General features: G+C 40.8%; 1 protein-coding gene across 1 annotated transcript; it reads left to right on the plus strand.

The window, feature by feature from the left end:
- Positions 1–22,773, plus strand: LOC134624301 (uncharacterized). Its single transcript, XM_063469271.1, has 6 exons — positions 1–94; positions 399–773; positions 20,756–21,699; positions 21,817–21,886; positions 22,290–22,464; positions 22,608–22,773. The coding sequence occupies exons 1-6, from the start codon at positions 1–3 to the stop codon at positions 22,771–22,773; spliced, it is 1,824 nt and encodes a 607-aa protein (XP_063325341.1).
- The last annotated feature ends 2,509 nt before the right edge of the window (positions 22,774–25,282 follow it).

Raw genomic sequence — 25,282 nt, forward strand, 5'->3', positions numbered from 1 at the left:
ATGGTGGTGGAGGAGGTGCGTCGACAGGAGGAAACAGCCAGACATGCCAGAGCCGTAGCGCTGGTCAGGCAGGGTCACTGGATGAATTGGGAGAGTGTGGAAAAGCGGAAACTCTCATGGAGTGAAATCTGGGGAATGGAGTCTAATAGACTAAGTTTCATCATCCGAGCGACATACGATGTGCTACCTTCCCCAATAAATCTGCAGCTGTGGTTTGGAAAAGACCCATCCTGCCCCCTGTGTACAGTCCCAGCCACTCTCAAGCACATCTTGGTTGGTTGTAGGACTAGCCTTACTCAGGGCAGATACACATGGAGACACAACCAGGTCCTCAGGTGTCTAACCGAGAAAGTTGAGTGCAAAAAAATCCATCAACGCTCAACCTTTCACAAAACAAGAGGAGCAGCAGCTTTCATCAACATTTGTCCGGGAGGGAGACAAGCCGAGGACAAGCCCCTCAGCTCCAGACCTGGGCCCGCTGAAGGTTGCCAGGGATTGGCAGATGCAGGTGGACTTGGATCAGAGGCTCATTTTTCCCACAGAGATCGTAACAACTACTCTGCGACCAGACCTCGTCCTTTGGTCTAACTCCCAAAAACTTGCTTACCTCATTGAGCTGATGGTACCATGGGAGGAGGCAATTGAGGAAGCAATTGAGGAAACATTTGAGCGTAAGAAACTGCGGTATGCCAACTTGGCAGCTGAGGCAGAGGACAGAGGCTGGAAGATCAAGGTGCACCCGGTGGAAGTGGGGTGCAGGGGCTTTGTTGCCAGTACAACAGCAAAACTGCTTAGAGAGATTGGGATCAGAGGACAGGCGCGACGGCAGGCTATAAGAGAACTAGATAACACTGCTGAGAGGACCAGTCACTGGCTATGGATAACCCTTGTGTTGTCCTCGGCTCAAAAATGGTCCCTAGGTGAATGGCAAACAAGTATATGGGAATCCCGAGGACAACAGGGCTGACATCACTTGGGCAGCTAAGGCAGTCAGCTAACCACGAGACACTCCCAGGATTGATCAACCCATGGTGGGCCTGCCTCAACAGGGGGCATCAAAAGGGTAAAATATAACATTAGAAATGTTGCTGGTTGACTGATACAGCTGTCTCAGGGCCTCCTGGGGGCTGTGCAGTTAACCTCATGGTAGTGACACCAAAAGGAGGAATGAAAGAATAGGAAAGAAAAATGTTCCGCTCTCCCCCTCTCTGCTCTTCTTCCCTTTTCTGGGAGGCAGTGGGGAGGTAGAGCGTACAGCCCGATCCGGCGGGGAGGTGTGGGAAGCCAGATCGGGCGCCCCCCTTCCGGCTCACCTCTCTCCTGTCGTGTCCCTTTTGTCTTACTTCTCTCTATCACCTTTTCTATCCTTTTGAAGCAGTGAGGCTCCATAAATGTTAAAGCGGTAAGTATTAGTTTTTAGTTGCAATGATTAGATAGAAAAATAAACCGTAGAAACCTAAACAGAAGAAAGAAGAAGAGCAATAACAATTTAACATAAACCAGTGACACACTTCGGGGCCTGATCAACCCTGGCAGGGCCTCCTTGGATGAGGGTGTCTTTGATAATGGCCGAAACACCCAATGAATCCAAGGTCCACTACTGACGATGTATCCCAAATTTAAAATGATGAGCTAGATCAGATCTCTAATCCCTAAACCTAACCAAGGAATTAAAAATGGCAGATTAGCCTGGGTAAAAGACCGAAAGTTGAGGCATAACGATGTGTGCTGCTGGTAAAGTTTCTGGGCTGCCTTTCCTCATAACAGCCATCCCTCAAGATTCTCTCCATTTAAAGCAATGCATTATCAGGGACTGTAACATCTAGCCCTTTTACTGAATTAGCTTCCTGCTAGGTTGTGTGCTACTGGTCGGGGGATCAACCCAATAAAGGTGATCAGGCAAAAAGATGGACTGAAAAAGAGGATTCATGAAATGGATTGTTTTAGGAGTAAAGGAACAAGTATTCCTTGTGTCACTGAATATAATTCACCTGAATCCTTTTTACTGTTGATCATTTATTTTTTTAAAAAGAAGTGTGTGGGGCATGAACCTATGAAGAATCTGAAAGAAAGGTTGACAACCCCCATCAAATCTAGATCAATCCTACTTACCAACAATAAGTGATTACCGTATTTCCCGCACTATAAGGCGCACTTAAAATCCTTTAATTTTCTCAAAAATCGACAGTGCTCAACCGATTTTATGTGGTACACGGCGCTAAAATATTCTATGTCCAAGGTTCATAAAACGTTCTAAAACAGCAGGAATCTGAAAAGGCAATTACAAAACTTGAAACTTGAAATGGAAATATCACAGTAGACCCATTAGAGATAAACAATGCATTTAAAGTGTTTTATGAAACGTTATATAATTCTGAATACAACAATGCAACTAGAATGCAATCTTTATTTCTAAATAAAATTGATATACCCAAAATTTCAGACGAAGACAAAGAAAATGTTGACAGGCAAATTAGTATGCATGAAATTATTGATGCTATAAACTCTCTAAATGCTGGTAAAACAGCTGGCCCAGACGGATTGCCAGTCAACCTTTACAAATACTTTAAAGATAAATTAGCACAGCCCCTCTTAGATATGTATATAGAATGTTTTAATACTGGTAATCTTACTGCCTCATTGAGGGAGTCCCTGATAATATTGCTTCCTAAACCTGGAAAACTAAATAATAAGTGTGAAAACATGCGTCCTATAAGCTTAATCAACACAGACACTAAAATTCTCTGTAAAATTCTCTCCAAAAGATTAGAAAATGTTCTTATAGGAGATGATCAAAATGGATTTGTTAAACATAGGCAGGGTTTTCATAATGTAAGACAAGGCCTCAACATTCTTCATAAGTGAACAGGAAGATACAGCCATTCTTTCGCTCGACGCGGAGAAGGCTTTTGATAGAATCGAACGGTCATATCTCTTTGATGTCATTGTTAGATTTGGGTTTGGTAATTTATTTCTGCATTGGATCAAGCTACTACACTGTCAGTCTGTGGCTCAGGTTATGACTAATGAGATAATTTCTGAACCATTTGACATTAACAGAGGGTGCCCACAGGGTTCACCATCATCTCCACTTTTATTCCTTTTAGCTATTGAACCTCTGGCAATAGCTGTTAGAACCAGTGGACAAATACAAGGTGTTAAGATTGGTAGAAAGGAGCGTAGAATTGCTTTATTTGCTGATGATGTCATATTATTTTTAAAGCAACTAAAAACTTCTGTGCCTGCTGTAAAGGATTTAATAGACCAGTTTGGGGCCTTCTCAGGGTATAAAGTAAATGTAACAAAATCATCATTAATGCTACTTAAACAAGGGTATAATCAAAACGTAAGTCAGAATATATCTGGCTTTACTGTTAATTCTGAACTCACTTATCTAGGCATTAAATAGTTCCTTCATTAAAAGATGTGGTGGCACTTAACTATAATACAATTCTACAGAAAATTTCCAAAGACCTGGAGCGTTGGATAAGTTTACCACTATCTATTATTGGAAGGATAAGTGTTCTTAAAATGAATGTATTACCTAAACTGTTGTATATGTTTCAGAATGTCCCACTGGCTCCTCCTGCTGGATTGTTTACCAAGCTAGCGTCATTAGTCAGAGAGTTTATTTGGAACAAGAAGCATCCCCGCATTCGCTTGTCTTTGTTGTATCTTCCCTTTGATACAGGGGGGTTGAAATGCCCCAGTTTTTACTGGTACTATCTGGCTATTCAACTAAGGACAATAATGTTTTATTTTTCATCTCAAAATACCCCGTCTTGGGTGGGGATGGAAGCAAATTCTCTTAAAATGCCATTAAACTTGTACTTATACTCTGCACAGCCAAAACAATTAAAGAAAGAAACAAATAATCCTATAGTCCGAAATATGATTGAAGTTTGGTTTACAATAAAATAAATGATGAATATTAAGAATAATCTCTCTCAGTTTAGTCCTGTTTGGGGAAATGCCTTATTTGTACCAGGAAATTTAGACGCAGGGTTCCAGGGGTGGGCAGAAAAAGGTGTTAGGAATGTGGGTGATCTTTTTTGTGATGGAATAATGGTTTCAATTGAGGATTTAGTCTCAAAATTTCAAATCCCCCCAAAACACTTCTTTAAGTATTTACAGATTAGAAGCTTCATTTCTTCCATGCAAAATCAGTCTCTCAACGTTCCCCAGTTAAGTAAGTTAGAGGAGTTAATGGTGAAAAAAAGTGGTAACAAAGGCTTAATTTCAACATTCTATAACTGGATTGTCTCGGCCTCTCCAGAAACATCAGCTTCTAAGTTAGAAGCTTGGAGAAATTACATAAATATTAATATTTCTGAGGAGCCATGGAAGTCAATTTGCTTAAAATCACAAAAACAATCGATTAATAGTAACCTGAAGCTATTACAATACAGTTGGATCATGCAAACATATGTAACACTGGTGAAATTGAACAAATATAATAACAGAATTCCATATACATGTTTTAAATGTGGAGAAGCCCGTGGGACATTTTTCCACTGTATATGGGAATGCAGAATTGTCCGTGCATTTTGGCAGGAGGTGATGAACAAAATAAACCAAATTTTAAATACAAAGATTGCTTTAGATGCAGAAATGTTGCTACTACATATGTATCCTAAAAATCTTAAACTAAGGGCCCATCAAATTGAGTTTATGCATTATTGTACATTACAGGCAAAACGTATAATTACATTAAACTGGAAAAAATCAGATCCTCCTGCTATTGGTGCTTGGATAAATTCTTTGGCACAGTGTATGGCAATGGAAAGGATAACTTATTTTCTCAAAGACAAGTTAACATATTTTGATGATATTTGGAAGCCATTTAAAAACTTTATAAAAGAAGTAAACATGGGACAACTCCTGTAGGAGTGTGGATGAGGGGGAAATTGTTTAGTCTGTGCTAGCTATTTCTATTTTTTTTTCTTTTTTTTCTTTTTGTTTCCTTCAATATGTATAAATGCCACATATTGTACTAATGTATGCATATTTCAAGTGTTTTTATTTGATGTAGGTTTGGGAGAGAGCAGGGATGGGAGGTGAGGGGGGATATTACTGTGAAAACAAACCTTTGTATGCTGTAGCAAAAAGCAATAAAAAATATTGTTTAAAAAAAAGAAAGAAGGAAAGAAATGTTTTAGTACGACTTTGGTAAGCTATGAAGCCGCACCGCTTGATGGATTGTTGGAGCATTACGGCTGCCGTAGTCAGGAGCCTCGCGGAGTAATCTGGGTCCTAAACTCCGTCCGCTTCAGGTCCCAAAGTCAAACGAACACTGCAGCATCACTGAGAGTTAAAAACTGTCTAAATTCTTTCATCTTTAATAAAATGATCAGTGTTGCTGCTTTACCAGGTGTAACAATTAAGTTTAACATCCAGGCATCCATGAAAACAGAATTTATTAAATTTAACAGAGTTAGAAGTTAGCAGGAAGTTAGCTCGCTAGCTTGCATCCAAACATAATATATCATGTCCTGACTGAGAGATTTCGGAAACAAATTCAAACGTACAGCTCTGCTATTAATTTCCAACATAAATGAAAACAGAAAACTAAACAGCAGTGACGTTTGTAGGGTTACTGAAGTTGGGCTAGTCAGGAGAACAACTGAGATAATCCATCCACAATACGAGGTTAGTCATTAATATACTGCAACAACATGGGAATAGAGCAGCTGTGTTAAATATTTAGATTTAACATTTAAAATTGTTTTAAATATGAAAAGTTACAAATATTTTACTAAATGTTGTAAAACATGACTCGAAAAAAAAAAGTTTTTGTAAGGTTTTGAGCTAAATGTGGAAAAATTGAAAAAAGAATAAAGTTACATTGAAACCAAGCACACCATTGTTTTTCTTGTGACATTACCAATAAGTTTGATGTGTCACATGGCCCTCTTCCTACTGAAAAAACAAAAGTTGTATCCAAGATGGCCGACTTCTAAATGGCCTCCATGGTCACCACCCATCTTGAGGAGTTTGCCCCCTCACATATACTAATGTGCCACAAACAGGACTTTAATATCACCAACCATTCCCATGTTATTACGGTGGATCCATATAAATGGCCCACCCTGTATAATCTGTAAAGGTGCAACCTGCAAACTGGTTCTTCTAAATTACCCGAATCACTCGGTTAGATGTAGGAAAAGATCTGCATTTGAATTCAAATACATCTTTGCATAAACAAATTATGTTTTTTTTTAATTACTACATGAATGACTTCAAAGAAAACCAAATGGGCTGTTTTCTGAGTAAAATATAATTTCAGCTTTGGCTTTAAATACTCACTCAGCAGTGCATTTCGCTGAAGGCTAAAAATGATTAGTCTTGCATGCCGAGTATGTGAACATGGCAGCTTTTGCTTATTTACATGCATTTTGGTGCTCGAGTGCTTGATCATGTAAGCAACATGTTTCCAGTCCCCAAAGAAGACAAGACGTAGTTTAAAACTGAAAACTGATCTATATAACGTAAAAGTACAAATCCTCAGTGTCACTGTGTTTTAGCTGACACTCAATCCAAGAATCTGATGCAGTGTCAAAACTATTAAACATAGTCATCATGAATGATGCTGCAGTTTTCTCACGACATTTAGAAGAAAGTTCTTACCAATGTTGGTAAATTCAAACTTGTAAATTCACAGATCAGCTGCTTCTCAAAGAATGACAGATTAGTAATGGCAGGACCCTTCATGCGCCTCAGCTCTCACAGACATCGGGGCTAATGTGCATTTTTAGAAACAGTAAAGAGTCGTGCTTCAGTGACACACACTTTCTATTCCATACTCATGACTATGGGAAAACTTGTAATGATTTTGGACTAAAAGTCCACAAAAGTGCCATTGTATTAAACCGAGTTAGCATTTACCATCCAAATGAAAGCTGAATAGTAAATGGTAACTAGTAGTAAATGAATCTCAAGCTTGTTAAATGTTTGGGGGGTTTGCCAGCGCTTGTCTGCTCAGTGCAGGAATCTTCTGCTCAGTGAAATATACTCATTGTTAGTAAACCTGCATTAAATTCTCAGGCCTTGATGATATTTGATCGCTAAAGATGGAGTGATCTGCCTACAGATGGTGAACACAGCTCTGCACCGTTACGCCTTTCAGCAGCTTGCTGTGATGTTTCCTGACCCAAATTCCATGGTTACACAATCAAACACCTCTGATTCTCTCATTTATTTATGAGTATTGACACTAAATATCAAACGAACATGTATTTTCTTCACAGTTCAACAAGTTGCTCAGGGTTGTTCAAAGCCAAAGTGCTTTCTGACTGAACCTGAACCTGCTCTCATACAGATGACTTTCTGCAGAGCGCAAAGACTGCCATTAATCTTGCTGTACAAATTTGTTTTCTTCCACTCAGCCAGTGCAGAGAGCACAACGTATAAATCAGGTCCCAGATTCAGGGACAGTGGGAAGCGGTAAACAGAAGCGTGCAAACACCATCGCTGACAATTAGTCTCATTTTTGTGTCTGTAAAATGTGCTGCACTGCACTTTGTGCTTGTTAGCAGAGTTTCTATATAATGACCAGAGATTCTTTTAATCAAAACTTAGCATAAATCACCCTAAATGATGTCATCTCATCATAAAGTTCAGACCAAAAAAACCCCAAAACATCTAAATGCGGGTCATTAAGCGCGCTTTTGTTACATAAGTCGGAGCATTTTTGCACGGAGTTTGGTAGAGTTGTGTAAGTGGAAGAAAATCAAACTGCCGCAGTGAGAGTGAGGAATTCTTCTGCCGCCGCTCACGTCATTAAATAAATTCAGTCTTTCTAATTACACACATGCAGGAACGTGTAACACCGAGAACAACAATGCAGCGCTACAAGCCTGCCTCATTAAACCTCAACCAATCGTCCATGCTGTGTATGTGCCTGCCCATGAGTTTCTGTGGCTGTGTATATGAAGCTGTGTGTGGGTGTTAGAGAGGAGGAGGTTGGTGCCGGCTGGATCTGGGGCTCCATGTGCAACACAGCCTGTCTGCTCACACAACACACACTTTATAATTGGACTCAGAGGAGCGAGGAGATCTGCCCGCAGGCTCCGGATTATGCTGATATATGGCATATATTGTCACCGTAGCATTCCTATCACATATCTGGCTCTATTGTAGGCTCGCACTTAGTACACCGGCAAAGTAAAAAGTAGAACGGAGGTCTGAGAAAGCATCGCGGCTGACTGTCATGTTAGAGGCAATCAGGGCCTGAAACGAATCTGCTTCTAGACTGTTTAAACGTCTCTATATCAAACAATAGCTCGCTTCTCCAGGATGTAATGCACACAAACACACACAGAGACACACACACTCAAAGGGCTTGGTTTGCAACAACTTTATGACAGTGTGTGCATTTATGTTTTCCTTGATCTTAACTGAGAATCAAAAGTGCAACAAAATGCTTCAGAGACCGTGTTCATAAACAAGTGTGTGGCGTGTCGAGGGATACAGAAAATACCTGCTCAATTTATGCTGTTGATCAGATTTTTTTTATTTCCAGACAGATAAACTTTTATCTTGAAAATGGTGTGAAACTGTTTAAAGATTAAAAATGCCCATGGTACCAGGGCAGAGTAGTTTTTTTCCTCAGCCTGTCACAGCACAAACCTCGCTTCAAAAACCCAACGCTGTGGATGTTTTTCACCTTCCTCTGGTATTACTTTCACACATAAGTATTTTCTTTTAAATGGCAACCTTCACTGTACATGGCTGCTGTACTGGGGTTTTTCTTTGGTGCCACAATGGCTGTTCCAAGGCTTCCTTGTGTTGCTTTGTCAGCTTCAGAGTTTGTAGTTTGTATTAGGAGCAGCCACTTTACTGATAACACTGTCATTTATGAGTTTTCTTCTCTCTTTAGTTTTTCATCTTTCTTGCTATTATGGGTCGGGCACTCATTGTTCTGTCATCTCTCACTCATCCTGACTAAATAATCAAATTTACGGCCTTTAGTGTTCTTGTTGAAAACCAGAGTGACGTGGAAGACCACAGCTTTGTAAGTTCATAAAGAACGTCTTCACTCTGACATTAAAGCAATGAAAGAAGATCTTCTTTCAACAGTCTCATAAACCTTAAGAAGAATAATCCCGGGCTACCTTGAGACTAACCACCTCAGCCTGCTTTGTTACTCTCTGATCACTGTGTCCTCCCGTTGGCCCTCAGTGCCCTGAGTCATGTGCTTCATGCTTTCCATTTACAATAAAAGGCTTAGTTTCCATAATGGGTAAGATGAAACTCTTATCATCTTCACCTCCTTCTGTGAAGTTAGGGACTTTTAAAAGGTTCATTGCTAACTAGTGTGGGGCGATATGGAAAAAATATTTATCACGATATGAATTATTTTATATCACGATATACCACAATATTACCACAATGTTTCCAGTTATTCTCTGAAAAGTTTAACAAACACCTAGACACATTAATTCTTAATTAGGGGTCACTTGGAATTATATATATATAAAAAAAAACCACCCATCTCGCCCCTGCGGGCGGTTTATCCTTCAAGCTCGGGTCCTCTACCAGAGGCCTGGGAGTTTGAGGGTCCTGCGCAGTATCTTAGCTGTTCCCAGGACTGCGCTCTTCTGGACAGAGATCTCCGATGTTGTTCCCGGGATCTGCTGGAGCCACTCGCCTAGCTTGGGAGTCACCGCACCTAGTGCTCCGATTACCATGGGGACCACCGTTACCTTCACCCTCCACATCTTCTCCAGCTCTTCTCTGAGCCCTTGGTATTTCTCCAGCTTCTCGTGTTCCTTCTTCCTGATATTGCTGTCATTCGGAACCGCTACATCGATCACTACGGCCGTCTTCTCCTGTTTGTCTACCACCACTATGTCCGGTTGGTTAGCCACCACCATTTTGTCCGTCTGTATCTGGAAGTCCCACAGGATCTTAGCTCGGTCATTCTCCATCACCCTTGGGGGCATCTCCCATTTTGACCTCGGGACTTCCAGGTTATACTCGGCACAGATGTTCCTGTACACTATGCCGGCCACTTGGTTATGGCGTTCCATGTATGCCTTGCCTGCTAGCATCTTGCACCCTGCTGTTATGTGCTGGATTGTTTCTGGGGCATCTTTACACAGCCTGCACCTGGGGTCTTGCCTGGTGTGATAGACCCCAGTCTCTATGGATCTTGTACTCAGAGCTTGTTCTTGTGCTGCCATGATTAGTGCCTCTGTGCTGTCTTTCAGTCCAGCTTTGCCCAGCCACTGGTAGGATTTCTGGATATCAGCCACCTCCTCTATCTGCCGGTGGTACATACCGTGCAGGGGCCTGTCCTTCCATGATGGTTGCTCGCCTTCCTCCTCTTTCTTGGGTTTCTGCTGCCTGAGGTATTCACTGAGCACACTGTCAGTTGGGGCCATCTTCGTGATGTATTCGTGGATGTTTCTTGTCTCATCCTGGACTGTGGTGCTGACACTCACCAGTCCCCGGCCTCCTTCCTTCCGCTTAGCGTACAGCCTCAGGGTGCTGGACTTGGGGTGAAACCCTCCATGCATGGTCAGGAGCTTTCTTGTCTTTATGTCAGTGGCTTCTATCTCCTCCTTTGGCCAGCCTATTACCCCAGCAGGGTACCTGATCACGGGCAGGGCGTAGGTGTTGATAGCCCGGATCTTGTTCTTACCGTTCAGCTGACTCCTCAGGACTTGCCTGACCCTCTGCAGGTACTTGGTGGTTGCAGCTTTCCTAGCGGCCTCTTCATGGTTCCCATTCGCCTGCGGGATCCCCAGGTACTTGTAACTGTCCTCTATGTCTGCAATGTTGCCTTCTGGTAGCTTGATCCCCTCAGTTCTGACTACCTTCCCTCTCTTTGTTACCATCCGACTACACTTCTCCAGTCCGAACGACATTCCAATGTCATTGCTGTATATCCTGGTAGTGTGTATCAGTGAATCGATGTCTCGTTCACTCTTGGCATACAGCTTGATGTCATCCATGTACAGGAGGTGGCTGACAACCGCTCCGTTTCGTAGTCGGTATCCGTAGCCAGTCTTGTTAATGATCTCACTGAGGGGGTTCAGGCCTATGCAGGACAGCAGTGGGGACAGAGCATCTCCTTGGTAGATCCCGCACTTGATGGTGACTTGTGCTATGGGCTTGGAGTTGGCCTCTAGTGTTGTACGCCACATCCCCATTGAGTTCCTGATGAAGGCTCTTAGGGTCCTGTTGATCTTGTACAATTCTAGGCATTCCAGTATCCAGCTGTGGGGCATTGAGTCATAGGCCTTCTTGTAATCAATCCAGGCTGTGCACAGGTTGGTCAGTCTGGTCTTGGAGTCTCGGCTGACTGTTCTGTCTACCAGTAGCTGGTGTTTTGCGCCTCTGGTATTCTTGCCAATCCCTTTCTGTGCCCCGCTCATGTATTGACCCGTGTGCCTGTTCATCTTAGCCGATATGATGCCTTCTTGGGGTCCTTGGGGATCAGGACCGTCCGACCTTCGGTTAGCCATTCCGGGTGTCTCTCGTTAACTAGCAGCTGGTTCATTTGTGCTGCCACTGATCACTGCTGCCGTATTGTAGATCAGCTTGTTAGTGTCGGTAATTGTGGCTGTAGGTATCATCCGTAGTGCTGCATTAACATCATCTAGCAGACCTTCTGAGGGTACTTCACGTAATCTTGGTAACTGGCTACGGGGGATCCAGCTTTCAAGCTTGGCCATGATCCTATCTTTCAGGTCAGTTCCTCTCGCATTCAACAATCCTTCTCCTATCGCACTTGGGGCTATGTACCCAATCTCGGGTGGGGGTGATGATATCTCCCCCCTGACCTGGCGTCCTGACTCCTCCTTGCCGTAGCATTTATGTTGTACCTCGTCAATCTCTAGCTGTGAGAGCAGTCCCTTCTTTCGAATGTTGGAACACTGAGCTACTAGTTGTTTCGCCGTCATTGTGGATGTTGGGTATCGAAGAATCCATAGGTCCCTCATCCTATTCATGTAACCCCTTCCGCCAGGGTTACTTGCGTAGTAGCATTCCAACAACGCCCTGTTTTCGTCTCTTGCCCACCGATGCCTTCTTGTTCCAGTAGCCCACTTGTCGTCAGGGTGCCCTGGTTCCTCAACACCTGACGCGGACCTTGTTGATCCGGGCGACGTCCGGACGCTATCCAGCTGCTTTTTTATATATATATATATATATATATACATATATATACACATGAGTACTACATGCATGTATATAAGCACATAATGCACTTTATGCATGTTAAATATGTAGCAATGGCAGACTCATACCTTGGGCTAACATGACCCCGATGTGGTCATCTGGAAAGTACGCAGTCTGTAAACAGCGAGCGCAGAGGGTGACGAGGTCACGAAAGCTGTCCTTCTCAACTACATAAACAGCGGCCATGACTTTACAAATGTAACGCGAGACGGCTCCTGTGATTTGCTGATGGCGCTGGGACATTTTCTCATACGGCGTGCCTTGTGCGAAAGACTGCTGTATCTTCGGCTGGCTTTAGTTTTTCTTTTCCAAACTTGCTTCCGTTGTTCCACAACTTGGTTTAGCTCGGATTTTCTGCATTCTTGAGTATTCTTTTTTGTGGACCTTCTGTAGGTGATAGAAGAGATTTGTTGTGTTGCCATCAGGCAGTTTTATAGCGTAGCTTGCAAATGGGCGTCTTCTGCTCCGTGTCAGTGCTGTTGAACCCAAAATGTAACCAAATCACAGACGTACCCCCTCTTTTCGGTAAAAGTGCTTCTTCTTGGGCTCCCTGTGTAGCTGTCTCTGCCTGTTGCATGTCCGGGCATGAAACTGCAACCTGTCGCACGTCCATCGTTTTGACTTACCGTAAAGCATGTCGCAAATCCAGGTGCACGTAAAGCAGCACCATGTCGCAAAACTTTTCTTTGTGAAAAATATCTTTTTTATTTAACTTTATTTTCTCTTGCATAAGGTTAGAGTATGTATAGTGACAAGACAACACTAATATAATTGACACAGGCTATTTAATGATATATTTTATGTAATAATTTATAAAACTAGGTTAGAAACGATAGAAGACAAATGGCACGATAGACATTTTTCTATCGTCATGTCGCCCAGCACTATTGCTAACTATCATTAACAGCTCAGCATTTATTAGAAAAGTATTAAATGATATTACCATAATTTAGATTCTTCTTATGCAAACTGCAGATTTCTGACCATCTTTAATCTGGTTTTCAAAAGTAGCACTCCACTGATGTGGCTTTTTAAAATTATGATAACGATCTTTTAGTGGTGTATACTGCAGTGTTCATTTTAGTTGATGTTAACCTTTGATACCTTTGACCACAGTATGTTACCTCATAAGTTTAAAATTTTGGCATTAACATTAGACTTCCTGCTATTTTACCTAACAGTGTTACAAGTTCTCCTGTAACTCTGCTTCTGTCATTAATATCCTCATTTTCTTTCTTGTTCCTTCAACTCATTCAGTGTTTTAATGTAAAATCAGTTTTAGATTCCTGTTTTGTTTTTCATTTAAAGAACATTTCTAAATCGCAAACTGAAGTTTCCTCCAGCTGAACTGGGTGAAACTGCTTGTTTATATTTGCGTCACTGCTTGTAGATTATTGTAGCACCTGTTTTACTGCCTCATCTCTTTCAACCAATACTAAATACTACCAGTGTGTGTCACATTACTCCTGTTATATATCATTAGATTTTAGGATGTGTTTGAAAATTCCCACCTGAATGCAGAGCAGGTTCAGCTAATAACATTAACATCATTACTGTTTGAATTAGAAAGCAATGCAGTGAACTGTAATTCAAAGTAAATGTAATTAAAATGAAAGTAAAAGTGTTTGCCAATTAATTTGTTCACTGTAAGGTTCTGAGCACACGTCTGCTTCACCTTCACAGACGACTCTTCCCACAGCCTGTCTCTGTGTTCTTAACTAAATAAGCAAAACTTTGAAACTATTTACCTTCATGTAAATTTTGTCTCCTTATTTGTCTGAACTGTCTCAACCGTCACCGCTGATGTCAGCATTATAAACGTGGTCAGGTGAATGTGTCATCTCTTATGAAATGAGAAACTTGAATTTGACTCTGAGAGTTTGAGTCACCTCGTATGTATGTATACTAAGTCATTTACACGTTTGGAAAACATATGCTGTCATGATCCTGGGTCATTTTCACCCAGCATTCTTAGTTTTTGTGTGTTTTTGTATTTTGTTCTTTATTTATGCCATGGTTCCTGGGTTGTTCTGTTAAGATGTTGCTTATTTGATTTCCCCAGCCCGTTATGTCTGTGCTCTCCCCGTGCTCTCTCTCTCCCCCTGGTCTGCCTCTGTGTGCTTCCTGTTTTACTTTGATAGTCTCCCGTCAGTGTGCGTCAGTGTTGTGTTTGCGCCTGCCGTGTCTCGTTATGGTTATCAGTGTCACCTGTGTTCCCCGTGTCCTCCCACTTCCCTCGTTAATCCTCTTTGTATTTATGTCCACGTCTCCCTCAGTTCAGTGTTGCGTCGTTAATGTCACACCTGAACCTGTGTGCCTTTCTCTGTGTTCCCTCGGTCCTCAGTTTAGCTTTCCCAGGTTAGTTCTGTTTCTTTGTGAATCCTGCAATAAAGCAGAGATTTTGAGTTCAGCTTTTGTCTCCGTGAGTTTTGCATTTGGGTCCTCATCTGCCTGCACACAGCTAGTTCATGACATATGCAGTGTTGGGCAAGTTAATTTGAAAAAGTAATTAATTATAGTTACTAGTTACTTCTTCAAAAAAGTAACTGAGTTAGTAACTGAGTTACAAGTTACTAAAAGTAATTAATTACTTGAAAAGTAACTATTGCGTTACTTTTTAACCCTCTGGGGTCCAGGTTATAATTGGCCATTTTTAACTACTTTTGATGTTTCCTCTACATTTCACCTAAAACTATTTCCTTTGCCTTGTTTGGTATCATCAGCACAACCTCATGTGTCTGAATTTACAGTCATGTTTTCATGTTGACATACTGTATTAACACAATTGATCTAAATTCAGGCAAAAAACATAAAATCAGAGTAGAAAAAGTTATATTTTTACTGTAACAACCACAAACATGTTTATTGAATCATATTTCATAACTTTAAATGCAAATATAAATTGTCAGTTTTAAAATTATATGCACAAGTTTTGCAAACAACAAAGTTATTTGCATCCATTTACCTTTTACCCTTTTTAAAATAACCATTTCAAACTATTTACAGAACAATCAGCTGTTCTTCAATAAGATGCCACAAATTATTTGTGCCACTCCAAAAATAAGAATAAGAATAAGAACAACTTTATTTATCCCGAGGGAAATTCTTTTGTCATGTACATGCTCAAAGCAGCAGGAGAGACAGAGGAACAGATAAATAAGATATACAATATATACACTGTTAACCTTTGCTGTATTTTTCACAGTAAAATACCACAAAATGCCCAGTAACTTACCTGAAAACATTTCTACAGTTAATTACTGTAATTTGCTATGCATTATGGGTATATTAAGGTTATTTACAGTAACTTACTGTATTTTTTAAAATTGCGGTAGTAGTTATACCTACCGTTAACACATTAGCAGTAGTGCTACTGTATTATGTGATTTGAATGGTTCATCATACTGTTTGTGTATTTTTACTCTTTCAGTGGTTGGTTGCAATAGTGCATTACATTTTAACTCTTGAACCCTGAACAAGATTCACACTTCCTTTTATTAATTTTTGTACTTGCCACTATTCTGTTGTTGGATTTCACTTAGGCTGTTGCTGCTGTCTGTTTTTTTGTGTAATTTTGTACTTGTGACAAGTAGTGAATAAAGTTATTTAAAAAAGACGCAGAAAGGCGAACTTTAGTCAGTGGAGAATATTGTAATAATTTGGCGGAGGCTTCTCAGTCGAGCAGTAACTGAATTGCTCATTTACTGAACGTGCAACATGTACAGAAATCTTCTGGGAACTAGTCAACCCAACTTGGTGAAACACACACTGAATGTATGCTGGCCCCGCCCACCCACCTACCTCTACCAACCACCACTCCATATCCTGACTGACATGACCTGTGATCCAGTGATTGACAGGAGAGGAAAGACAGGCCAACTTTGTTAGCTCTTCGTTAGGATATGCTCGAGAGGACAAAAGATTTTGCACCTCGTTATTGTTGGAACTCTGTGTGGAAACAGCGAACGGGACGTCATAAGGTAATGCAAATGACTCTCCTACCTAACATACTCGTTTATTAATTTTTAAGAGCATATATATTTTTTGTGCGTGTGGGGGGGAGGGGGGGGCTTAAACTCAGTGTTAGCTTGGTCGAAATAGCACATTAGCTGAATTATTCTGGAAAAAATAGGTTGTGTGTGTTTTTTTTCTTTTCTTATTTAAATATATATTTAGATATATATTTTCCACGGGGAGGGACGAGGAACACAGGCGCAACGACAGTCTTTGTCTTTTTCCCGCCGAGTGTGGTGCATTGTCCTCCTGCGCTTCTGTTCTATGACTATTGAGAAGCTGGCCATGCTAACAGTGGCACATTTAGCTTCAGCTCTTTGAAAGACAAGACAAAGCAGCAGGTAAAAATACACATTTAATGAGAATAAAGAAAGACAACTCTTTTTTTTGGAAATTTAGAGACTGCTAAAACAATCTTATCCAGTTTTGAGCTTGCTCATGTAGGTTAGCCTGCTTTATTTAATTTTGTGTGAGCTGCAGTACACAACATTAAAAAGTTAAGATAACATTAGGTTGGTCGCACGAGGAACTCCAACCTAAGTTTAATATTTATTATTTTTTTAAGTGGGAAGGGGAGCATGTCTTTTTTCTTTTCTTTTTCATAGGAAAACCATGTAACCTCTGTGTTAGGTTAGTCAAAAGAGCAATTAGTTGAATTATTCTGGAAAAGATGGGTTGTGTGTTTTTTTCTTTTATTTACTTATGTAAATATATTTTTCAAGGGTTAAATAAATGCAACATTAAATTAACAATTGTCTCTCTGTCTTTTCCCGCCCAGTGTGGTGCATTGCTGTCCTCCTGCCCTTGCTGGCCGCGCTGACAGTGTGATGTAGCCTCAGTTCTTTGAGAGACAAGACAAAACAGCAGGTAAAAAGACATATTTATTGAGAATAAAGTTAGACAACATTTTTTTGGAAATTTAAAGACTGCTAAAACAATCTAACCCAGTTTTGAAGTTTCTCGTGCAGGTTAGCCTGCTCTAATCTCAACTGTGGTTTATTGTTTCATAGGTTCCATTTAAAAAGCAAGACAGTGTAGTGGTCTGTAAATTAGTCGCAGTTAGTTGCAGTGCCATTGTTAAGGGGTTTAACGTCCTCCAGTGTTTCAGGGTCTGCATGGTTTAAGTTAATAACATTGATCTATAGATAGTTTTTCTTTTAACTTTTTCCCATTTTTTGATACAACCCAAGCAATGTAGATCCCTTCTTTAATAATAGAACAAACAGATAATAGATTGAGATGTTTTTCAGTCACTGTTGTGTTGTTGCCATGCTCTTTGCAAATTAAAAGTTAAGTCAAATTCACACACATGCAGCCATGTACAGGTGTAAATTTTGTGGTGTTTGTAGTTCAGAATTAAGACAATTTTGTTATCATATGAAGAAACATCAGCACACAGCTAATTATCGATTCACATGTGGAATAGAGCAATGTCCTTCTTCCTATCGAACATTTTCTGCATTCAGATCCCATATGCACAGGAACCACCGCTATCGCAGGGCTCAGACTAAACACACCCATTTTAAAGGAAATCTTGCTTGTGGAGTTGAGGCGTGTTTCTATGTGGCAGAGAATATTTCAGCATTATGCACTCACTTGAGATTTCATATTAAAGATGGCAAGAAAGTTGTCTGTCCTTACGATGACTGCCACAAACATTTCAGAGTGCGCTCATCTTTTGCCACACATTTATCCAGGAAACATAAGCCGGTGATAACAACTCAGGTGTCAACTCTCCCCGAAAATATAGACTGTACTCAGCCTTCTGAGGAGAATCTGACTCCAACTCCATGTGATCATCTAGAGGAGTGTGATAATCAAGAAGAGACATTTTTACATAATTTGGCTCTTTTCTACCTGAAAATGCAAGCCAAGATGCTGTTGCCAGCGAGCACAATACAGTGTATTCTTGATGGATTTCAGCATGTCCATAGCACTTCTATGTCAGATGTTTTTGACAAGTTGAAGGGCAAGCTTTCTGAGCTAGACATACCACAAACTGAGATAGAAACGATTATTCAAAATCTCTCTAAAGAGGATGTCTTCACAATATACAACAAAGGAATACTCAGATCTGACAAAACAAGGAGAACATTTTACAAGCAGTATTTTGACTATGTTGAACCCACCCAGATTTATCTGGGAAGTGATGCTGCTGGAAAGGAATGCTTTTGCCAGTACATTTCCATCAAAGAGACATTAAAATCCCTCCTTAGACAGTCAAGTGTTAAAGAACAATATCACCAATCCAAAAATCATACCTCTTCCAACATGGTTGTAGAGGATGTGGCAGATGGAAGAAATGTAAAAGAAAATGCTCTGTTAAAAGACAATCCTTCTTCATTGTCCATCATCCTTTACCAGGATGGATTTGAGGTTGTGAATCCTCTTGGGTCAGGGAAGAAAAAACATAAAGTTTTGGGGGTTTACATGAGTCTAGGTGAGGTCCAGCCACACAATCGCTCTTCAGTTGATCCCATTAAGTTGGTGATGCTGTGCAGAGAAAGGGACTTCAAGACATTTGGTCAGGAGAAAGTTTTCTCAAGTATTATCACAGACCTTAAAGATCTAGAAGATACAGGGATTGAGACAGATGATGGAAATACCCTCAAAGCGGCCTTGATTTCCATTTGTGGAGATAATCTTGGTTCACACTGCTTAGGTGGTTTCACTGAAAACTTCAGTTGTAGTACGCATTTTTGTAGATACTGCTTGATTGAAAGGAGAGACTTTGAAAAGACACCACTAAAGCTTGGTCCAAAAAGAAGCATCACTGGTCTCAAGGAGAGTGTACAACAGCTATCCACCACTGACCAAGACATGGTACAGGGGGTAAAGTTTGACTCACCTTTCAATTCTCTGAAATATTTTCATGTCTGCACTGGGCTTCCCCCATGTTTGGGTCATGATTTATTTGAAGGTGTAGTCTCTGATGACTTGGCATTGTACATCAGTCATTTAGTGAAACAGGAAAAGCATTTCACTTATGCACAACTAAACAGGTCGATCACACAGTTTAAATACTCAGGGAATGATAGTCTCAGTAAACCATGTGAGGTTAAGGAGTGTGGCAAAAAACTTTCTGGTTCTGCAACACAGAACTGGTGTCTGTTGCGACTGTTTCCATTGTTGGTTGGTGACAGGATAAAAAATCCTGAGGACAGTCAGGTCTGGCAACTGTATCTACAGCTCAAGGAAATGGTTGAGCTCATATGTGCTCCCAAGATCCATCATGACCAGATTGCATACCTTAAGATAATAACTGAGGAGTATGTTCATTTAAGACACACAATTTTCCCTAATCACCCACTCAAGCCCAAGCATCACTATTTACTGCACTATAGTGACCTCTTTTTGCACTTTGGGCCTCTTATTCGTTTGTGGACTCTCCGGTTTGAGAGTAAGCATTCGTATTTCAAGGAATGCGCCCGGAAACTGCACAACTTTGTTCACCTTTGTAAAACACTGGCAGAAAGGCACCAGCTGCTTCAGGCGTACCTCAGCAGTGGACCATTGTTTGCTCCAGCAGTTCAAGCAGTTGGTGAAACTAGTGAATATGATGAGCAGTTGTACAATGGTCTAATTCAGGAGTCTGTCAGGACAGCTGGCTTGATGAAAGAAACTACGTCAGAGGTATCAGCAGTAGTTTACAAAGGAACAAAATATTGCAAAGGGCTTGTTGTTGCGATGGGTCATGATGAATGTGGCCACATCTTTGGAAAAATCTCAGTGATCCTCATCAGTCACAAACAAGTACACTTTGTTTTGGACATCCTTCAATCTGTGATACTGATCAACCTTGGACTTCACTGTCTACACAATTCTGAGAAAAGATTCATATGTGTTCAAGCAGACAGTTTGTTTGATTACTACCCTCTGCCAGTGTATATCGCTTCAGGTTTAACCGTTGTATCTTTGCATCATTCAGTATCATCCTCTTAATTCATTGCAGATATGCACAGTGGCAGCCTACGTCATGAAATTAACCTGGCATTACCTGACCTGCATGAAGAGACAAAGAGGGCAGTTATTGAGCACCTGACAGACATTATTGGTGTCAGAAACAGAGAAGATCTCCTGTTTGTTGAGCCTGATGATATCAAGCCTTTCTTGACACCAATTCAAAGTCGAAGACTTGTTCAAGTATTCAGAAAAGGTGAGAATGCATTAATGTCATAAATGGTTGCAGACCTATCTTGAAAATAGTTGTAAATTAGTTATTTTGAGAGTTATTTTGAAATTGTACTTTATTTTTCAATTCATAGTTCATAAAAAATCTAGCTTTCAAAACTAAAACTAGCTTTCATTGCCATTGGTATTATTTCTCCAACACTCTTGCTTTTGTGTCTCATATAAGAGTATTACTCAATAAATACTCCAAAAAACCCATCTGTACATAGTTAATGTGGAATTGTTCCGCTGTGTTTATGTGTGTGTGTGAATATCGACGACCAAGTGGAGTCTGGCTCTTCAAACAACCCAAAGGAACCTGAAACCACCTGCTCAACAACTGTGCAAGTGCCACTACAGGGTAATTCACTCTGTTCTGCACAAGCATCAGGTCAACTCCCTTCCACACAACCAAATGTAAGCAACACCTCCTGGATCAGCAATTTTTCAGTTCCCTGGGAGAAGATGCCAACAAGACTTTCACAGGCCTTGGCATCCGGTGGAATGGCTCACCCAGAAGACAGGAGAATAATGATTAGGACTGTTGTAGAAGAAATGCGAGTACACTGCCCCAACCCTAACAGAGCTGCTTTTGGGGAGGTAGCTAGAGCTATTGTATCTAAGTATCCCGCTACCTTTGCAGATAAGACTGCAGAAGGTGAGCAATTAGGCTGTGGTTATTATTCCCTACTCAAACAGCTTAAAACAAGAGTTGAACATGTAAATAGAGACAATGTCAGCAGCAGAATCCGGCAGCCAAGGAAAAGGTCTACCAGGGAAAACAATGAGGGTGATGTTGCCATCAAAAGGGCGAGATCTGAACTTGATAGCTATGGTTGCATCAACTGGCAACCCACAACCCTACCAGAAGGAGAAACGACTGAAACTTTGGAGACAAAAAGACAGACTATGTCAACTGTCTTCAGATCAGCAGGTCCTCAAGCAATTGAAACAACAGATGTAAATACTTATATGTCTTTGACTTATATTTACCAGAGGCACATGCTTAATTCTTGGCCTGCCCCCACCTTATGTGAGGTTCAAGAGCATTGGCCATTTCTTTTTACTAAAAGAGGCCTCTGCACTCACTTCCACACACTCACAGATATTGAGGTAGATACACGTCTCAGTGAAGCCCTTCTTACGAAAGGAAGGAGAATTTTGAACTTCTTTCAAAGCCAGAGACTTCAGTGGAACAAGGAGATTGAACATCTGCTACGTGAGTGCGACAGTGCAAAGCTGAACCACAACCAGATCGTCACAGCAGCCATCCTTCTTCTGATGAAGTACTTCCAAGAAAAAGAGGACTCAATCTTCATCTTGGCTGATGTAATTATATTTAAAATTTTACACATGCACTCTCAATACTGTGAACATAAACAAAGGAAAAATATTTCAATGATTTTGGGTATCATCATTCAAATCATTTCCTTTTGTGTTTTAAAGGCTTTTTCCACCAAGATGTCTGTTGAGAGAGAGATGACCTTACCCATCACACCAAGGGTAATAGCGCTTGGTAAGTAAATAGTTTCAATCCTCTTATAATATTTTTGTAAAAAGTCTAGGTAATTATTGTGGTATTTGTACCCACAACAACTTACTTAACAGGGGTTTGTCTGTTTTATATTGTATAAAAATAGAATAGTTTGCTGCTGTTTCTCTTATTATTTATTATACACAATGACCAACAGGAAAAAACAGCCTAACTTTTCAGCACAGGCCAAAATGCCAAAACATTAGGCAGTTTTTTTCCTGTAATTGATCATAATTTTCATTACATAATAAATAATAAGAGAAATAGCAGCAAACCGTGTGGATTCTATTTTTGTACAGTGTGAGGCCTGCTATCCAGCATTCTTGTGGAAACCTTATTTGTAAGGGTGAGCACATTGTCTTATTGGACTCTTGTCTGTTTTTAGGGAATAATTTCATGTCTGCAAGCCGCTGGATGGTCAGTTTGGAGGGCAAGGTATTTTATGAGCCAGAGCAGATGCATGACTTTGCCAGCACCCTTGCTGTCTTCTTTGCGTCATACTACGTTTTCAACCTTGAGTATCAGGAGTCAGCGTCCATCACACTGGAGATGATACAGAGGTAAATACTTTACACCATTAAAGCTTAGACCATTTAAGAATGAAATATATGTGATAGCTTGACTACAGTTGCAGAAACATATAGGTGATTGCTGTAATGTATGTTTTAATTTTGAAATTAAAGCAGCCTTTTTCCGTTAAAAGGTTCTTTGTGAGGATCAATCCAGACATGGGAACAAAATGCCCTGCAAAACTTGGTACAAGCCGCAAGACAGGTCGTGTCGTAAAGAGGAAGGTTACAAGCGTCAGCCCTCGGATCACCACCTTCCTCCAGCGGCTCTCTGAGTTTGAATGGAGGACTTCCAACTAGGTAAGAATACAGAGATGATAATATCTTTTACATAGCTGATAATTATATACATACTGTACACACATCCATACAACAGTATGAATGATCTCAGACAGATGTGAACAAGTGAATAACCTGAGCAAACATGAATATTGATGATGTGTCTTTGACAGGTGGTGATGAAGACTACGCTGAACCCGACCATCCTGGTAACGGAAATCTAAATCCCATTTCACATTCTATTTCCTGGGACCCACTGATAATTATTACATTTTGTAAATGATTTTTGTTTTACAATTGTAATAGTTTATTTAATGTTCATGCTGGTGGGTTTGTCCTGTTTTTAGTGGAATGAAAAACTGTTTTCCTTAAAAAAAATCAGACACAGAAAGGTGAAGGACTGTGTAGTTTTCATGTACGCTTCTATTTATTTTGGTTATTGACATTGTTTTTATTCAGTTGTAAAATGTTTTTCTTGTTAAAATGTTTTTTATCAACAATAAATGTTGGTTTAATTCACTATTCTGAGACTACTTTATTGAATTATATTGTTTTTTGTTAATGTTCTTATATTGAATATGAATGTTAATATTATTTTATATGCTGTAAAACACAATTACAGTGTTATACCATAAACCACATTTGCAGTACAGTGATACTATAAAACTTAATCACGGTAAGTCTTTCTAACTGTAAACCACGTTTACAGTAAAGCTGTCATACTGTAATATATGTTTACAGTAAAGTGGTTGAACTGTAAAACATCACAACAGTAAAGATACTGTAGATCAGTAATTACAGCAACTTACTGGCAATAGTGTTGCCAGTAAGTTGCTGTAAAAATACAATAAAATGTCTAACAGTGTACAATAAGAATAGTAGTGTACAGTAATATACAGTAGGATAGTGCAAGACATAGTATCGGCTAACTCTAACGAAGTAATATCCTGGTGAATAAATAACTTAACTATCAGTGCAGGCGATTCTAGAAAGTGACAAAGTACTGTGCAATAGAATAAAGGGAGTAGCAGCGTATGATGGGGGGATGAAACAAATATTCAATAAGTACTCTTGGGTAATATTGCACGGTCTGGAAGGGAACAGAATAACATTGGTAATAGTCTCAGGAGAATCACCTACAGAGTGAGGAGGAGTTAAACAGTCTTATTGCCACCGGTACAAAGGATTTCCTGTGGCGGTCAGTTCTGCATTTTGGGGCAATGAGTCTTTTGCTGCGTTTGCTCCGATGGTCCATCATGGGGGCGTGCATGGGGTGGGAGGGGTTGTCCATGATAGAAAGAAGCTTTTTTAGCATTCTCCTCTCAGACACCTCCTCCAGGTTCTCAAGTCTGACACCCAGGACAGAACCAGCCTTTCTGATCAGTTTGTTCAGCCTGTTGGCATCAGCTGTCTTCACCCCACTTCCCCAGCACACAGCTGCAAAGAACACGACGCTCTCCAACACCGAGTGATAGAACATGGTCAGCATTTTCCTACCAACATTGAAGGACCTGAGCCGCCTCAGTAGGAAAAGCCGACTCTGCCCTTTTTTGAAGATAGCATTGTTGTTCTTGGTCCAGTCCAGTTTACAGTCCAAGTGTACCCCCAGGTACCGGTAGTCCTCAACGATCTCCACATCAGCCCCTCTGATGGTGACAGGGGTAGGAGGAGGAGCCTGCTTCCTAAAGTCCATAATCAGTTCCTTTGTCTTTGTGATGTTAAGTTGTAGGTGGTTTAGCTCACACCACTCGACAAAGCTGTCCACCACACTCCTGTACTCCTCCTCCTGTCCATCCCTGATACAGCCCACGATGGCAGAGTCATCCGAGAATTTCTGCAGATGACATGACTGAGACTTGTACCTGAAGTCAGATGTGTAGAGAGTGCAGAGGAAGGGTGATAGGACCGTCCCCTGCGGCGCCCCTGTGCTGCTCAGGATGTTATCTGAGCGGCAGCTCTTCAGTCGGACATGCTGTGGTCGATTTGTTAAATAGTCCGTAATCCAACCTACCAGCTGGGCGTCCACCTGCATTTCCGTGAGCTTATTCCCCAGCAGTGATGGGGACATAATGTCTGTCCACTATAAAGGAGAACATCACAGCCTGATACCTGCAGGTCTGACAGCAGCAGGTGTATCACTCCTGTTTCTACCTGGAGACAGCAGTCGCCTCATTGTTCTGACACACAACACAAAACTATCCACAACACTACACACTAACTACACAAGACAACACCTTAACTACACGCTAAACGTCACAAATCTCTCACATCTCAAAACTAACTCTCTCTCTCTCTCTCTCTCTCTCTCTCTCTCTCTCTCTCTCTCTCTCTCGCCGTCACTCCTAAAACTTCCCCCTCTTTCTAAATGTTGCACACTTGGATTAAAATGAATTGAAACCAGTGTGGCTTTGTGAGTTCGCCTTTACTGTATCATCTTGTATCTGCTTACCTGCAAACAGATATATTGGCATAGCACAACGTTACACACATTTGCAGTCTCACACAACTCTTATAGGCGCACTGCCTTATG

Source organism: Pelmatolapia mariae, linkage group LG1 (assembly GCF_036321145.2).
Source record: "Pelmatolapia mariae isolate MD_Pm_ZW linkage group LG1, Pm_UMD_F_2, whole genome shotgun sequence".
NCBI lineage: Eukaryota > Metazoa > Chordata > Actinopteri > Cichliformes > Cichlidae > Pelmatolapia > Pelmatolapia mariae.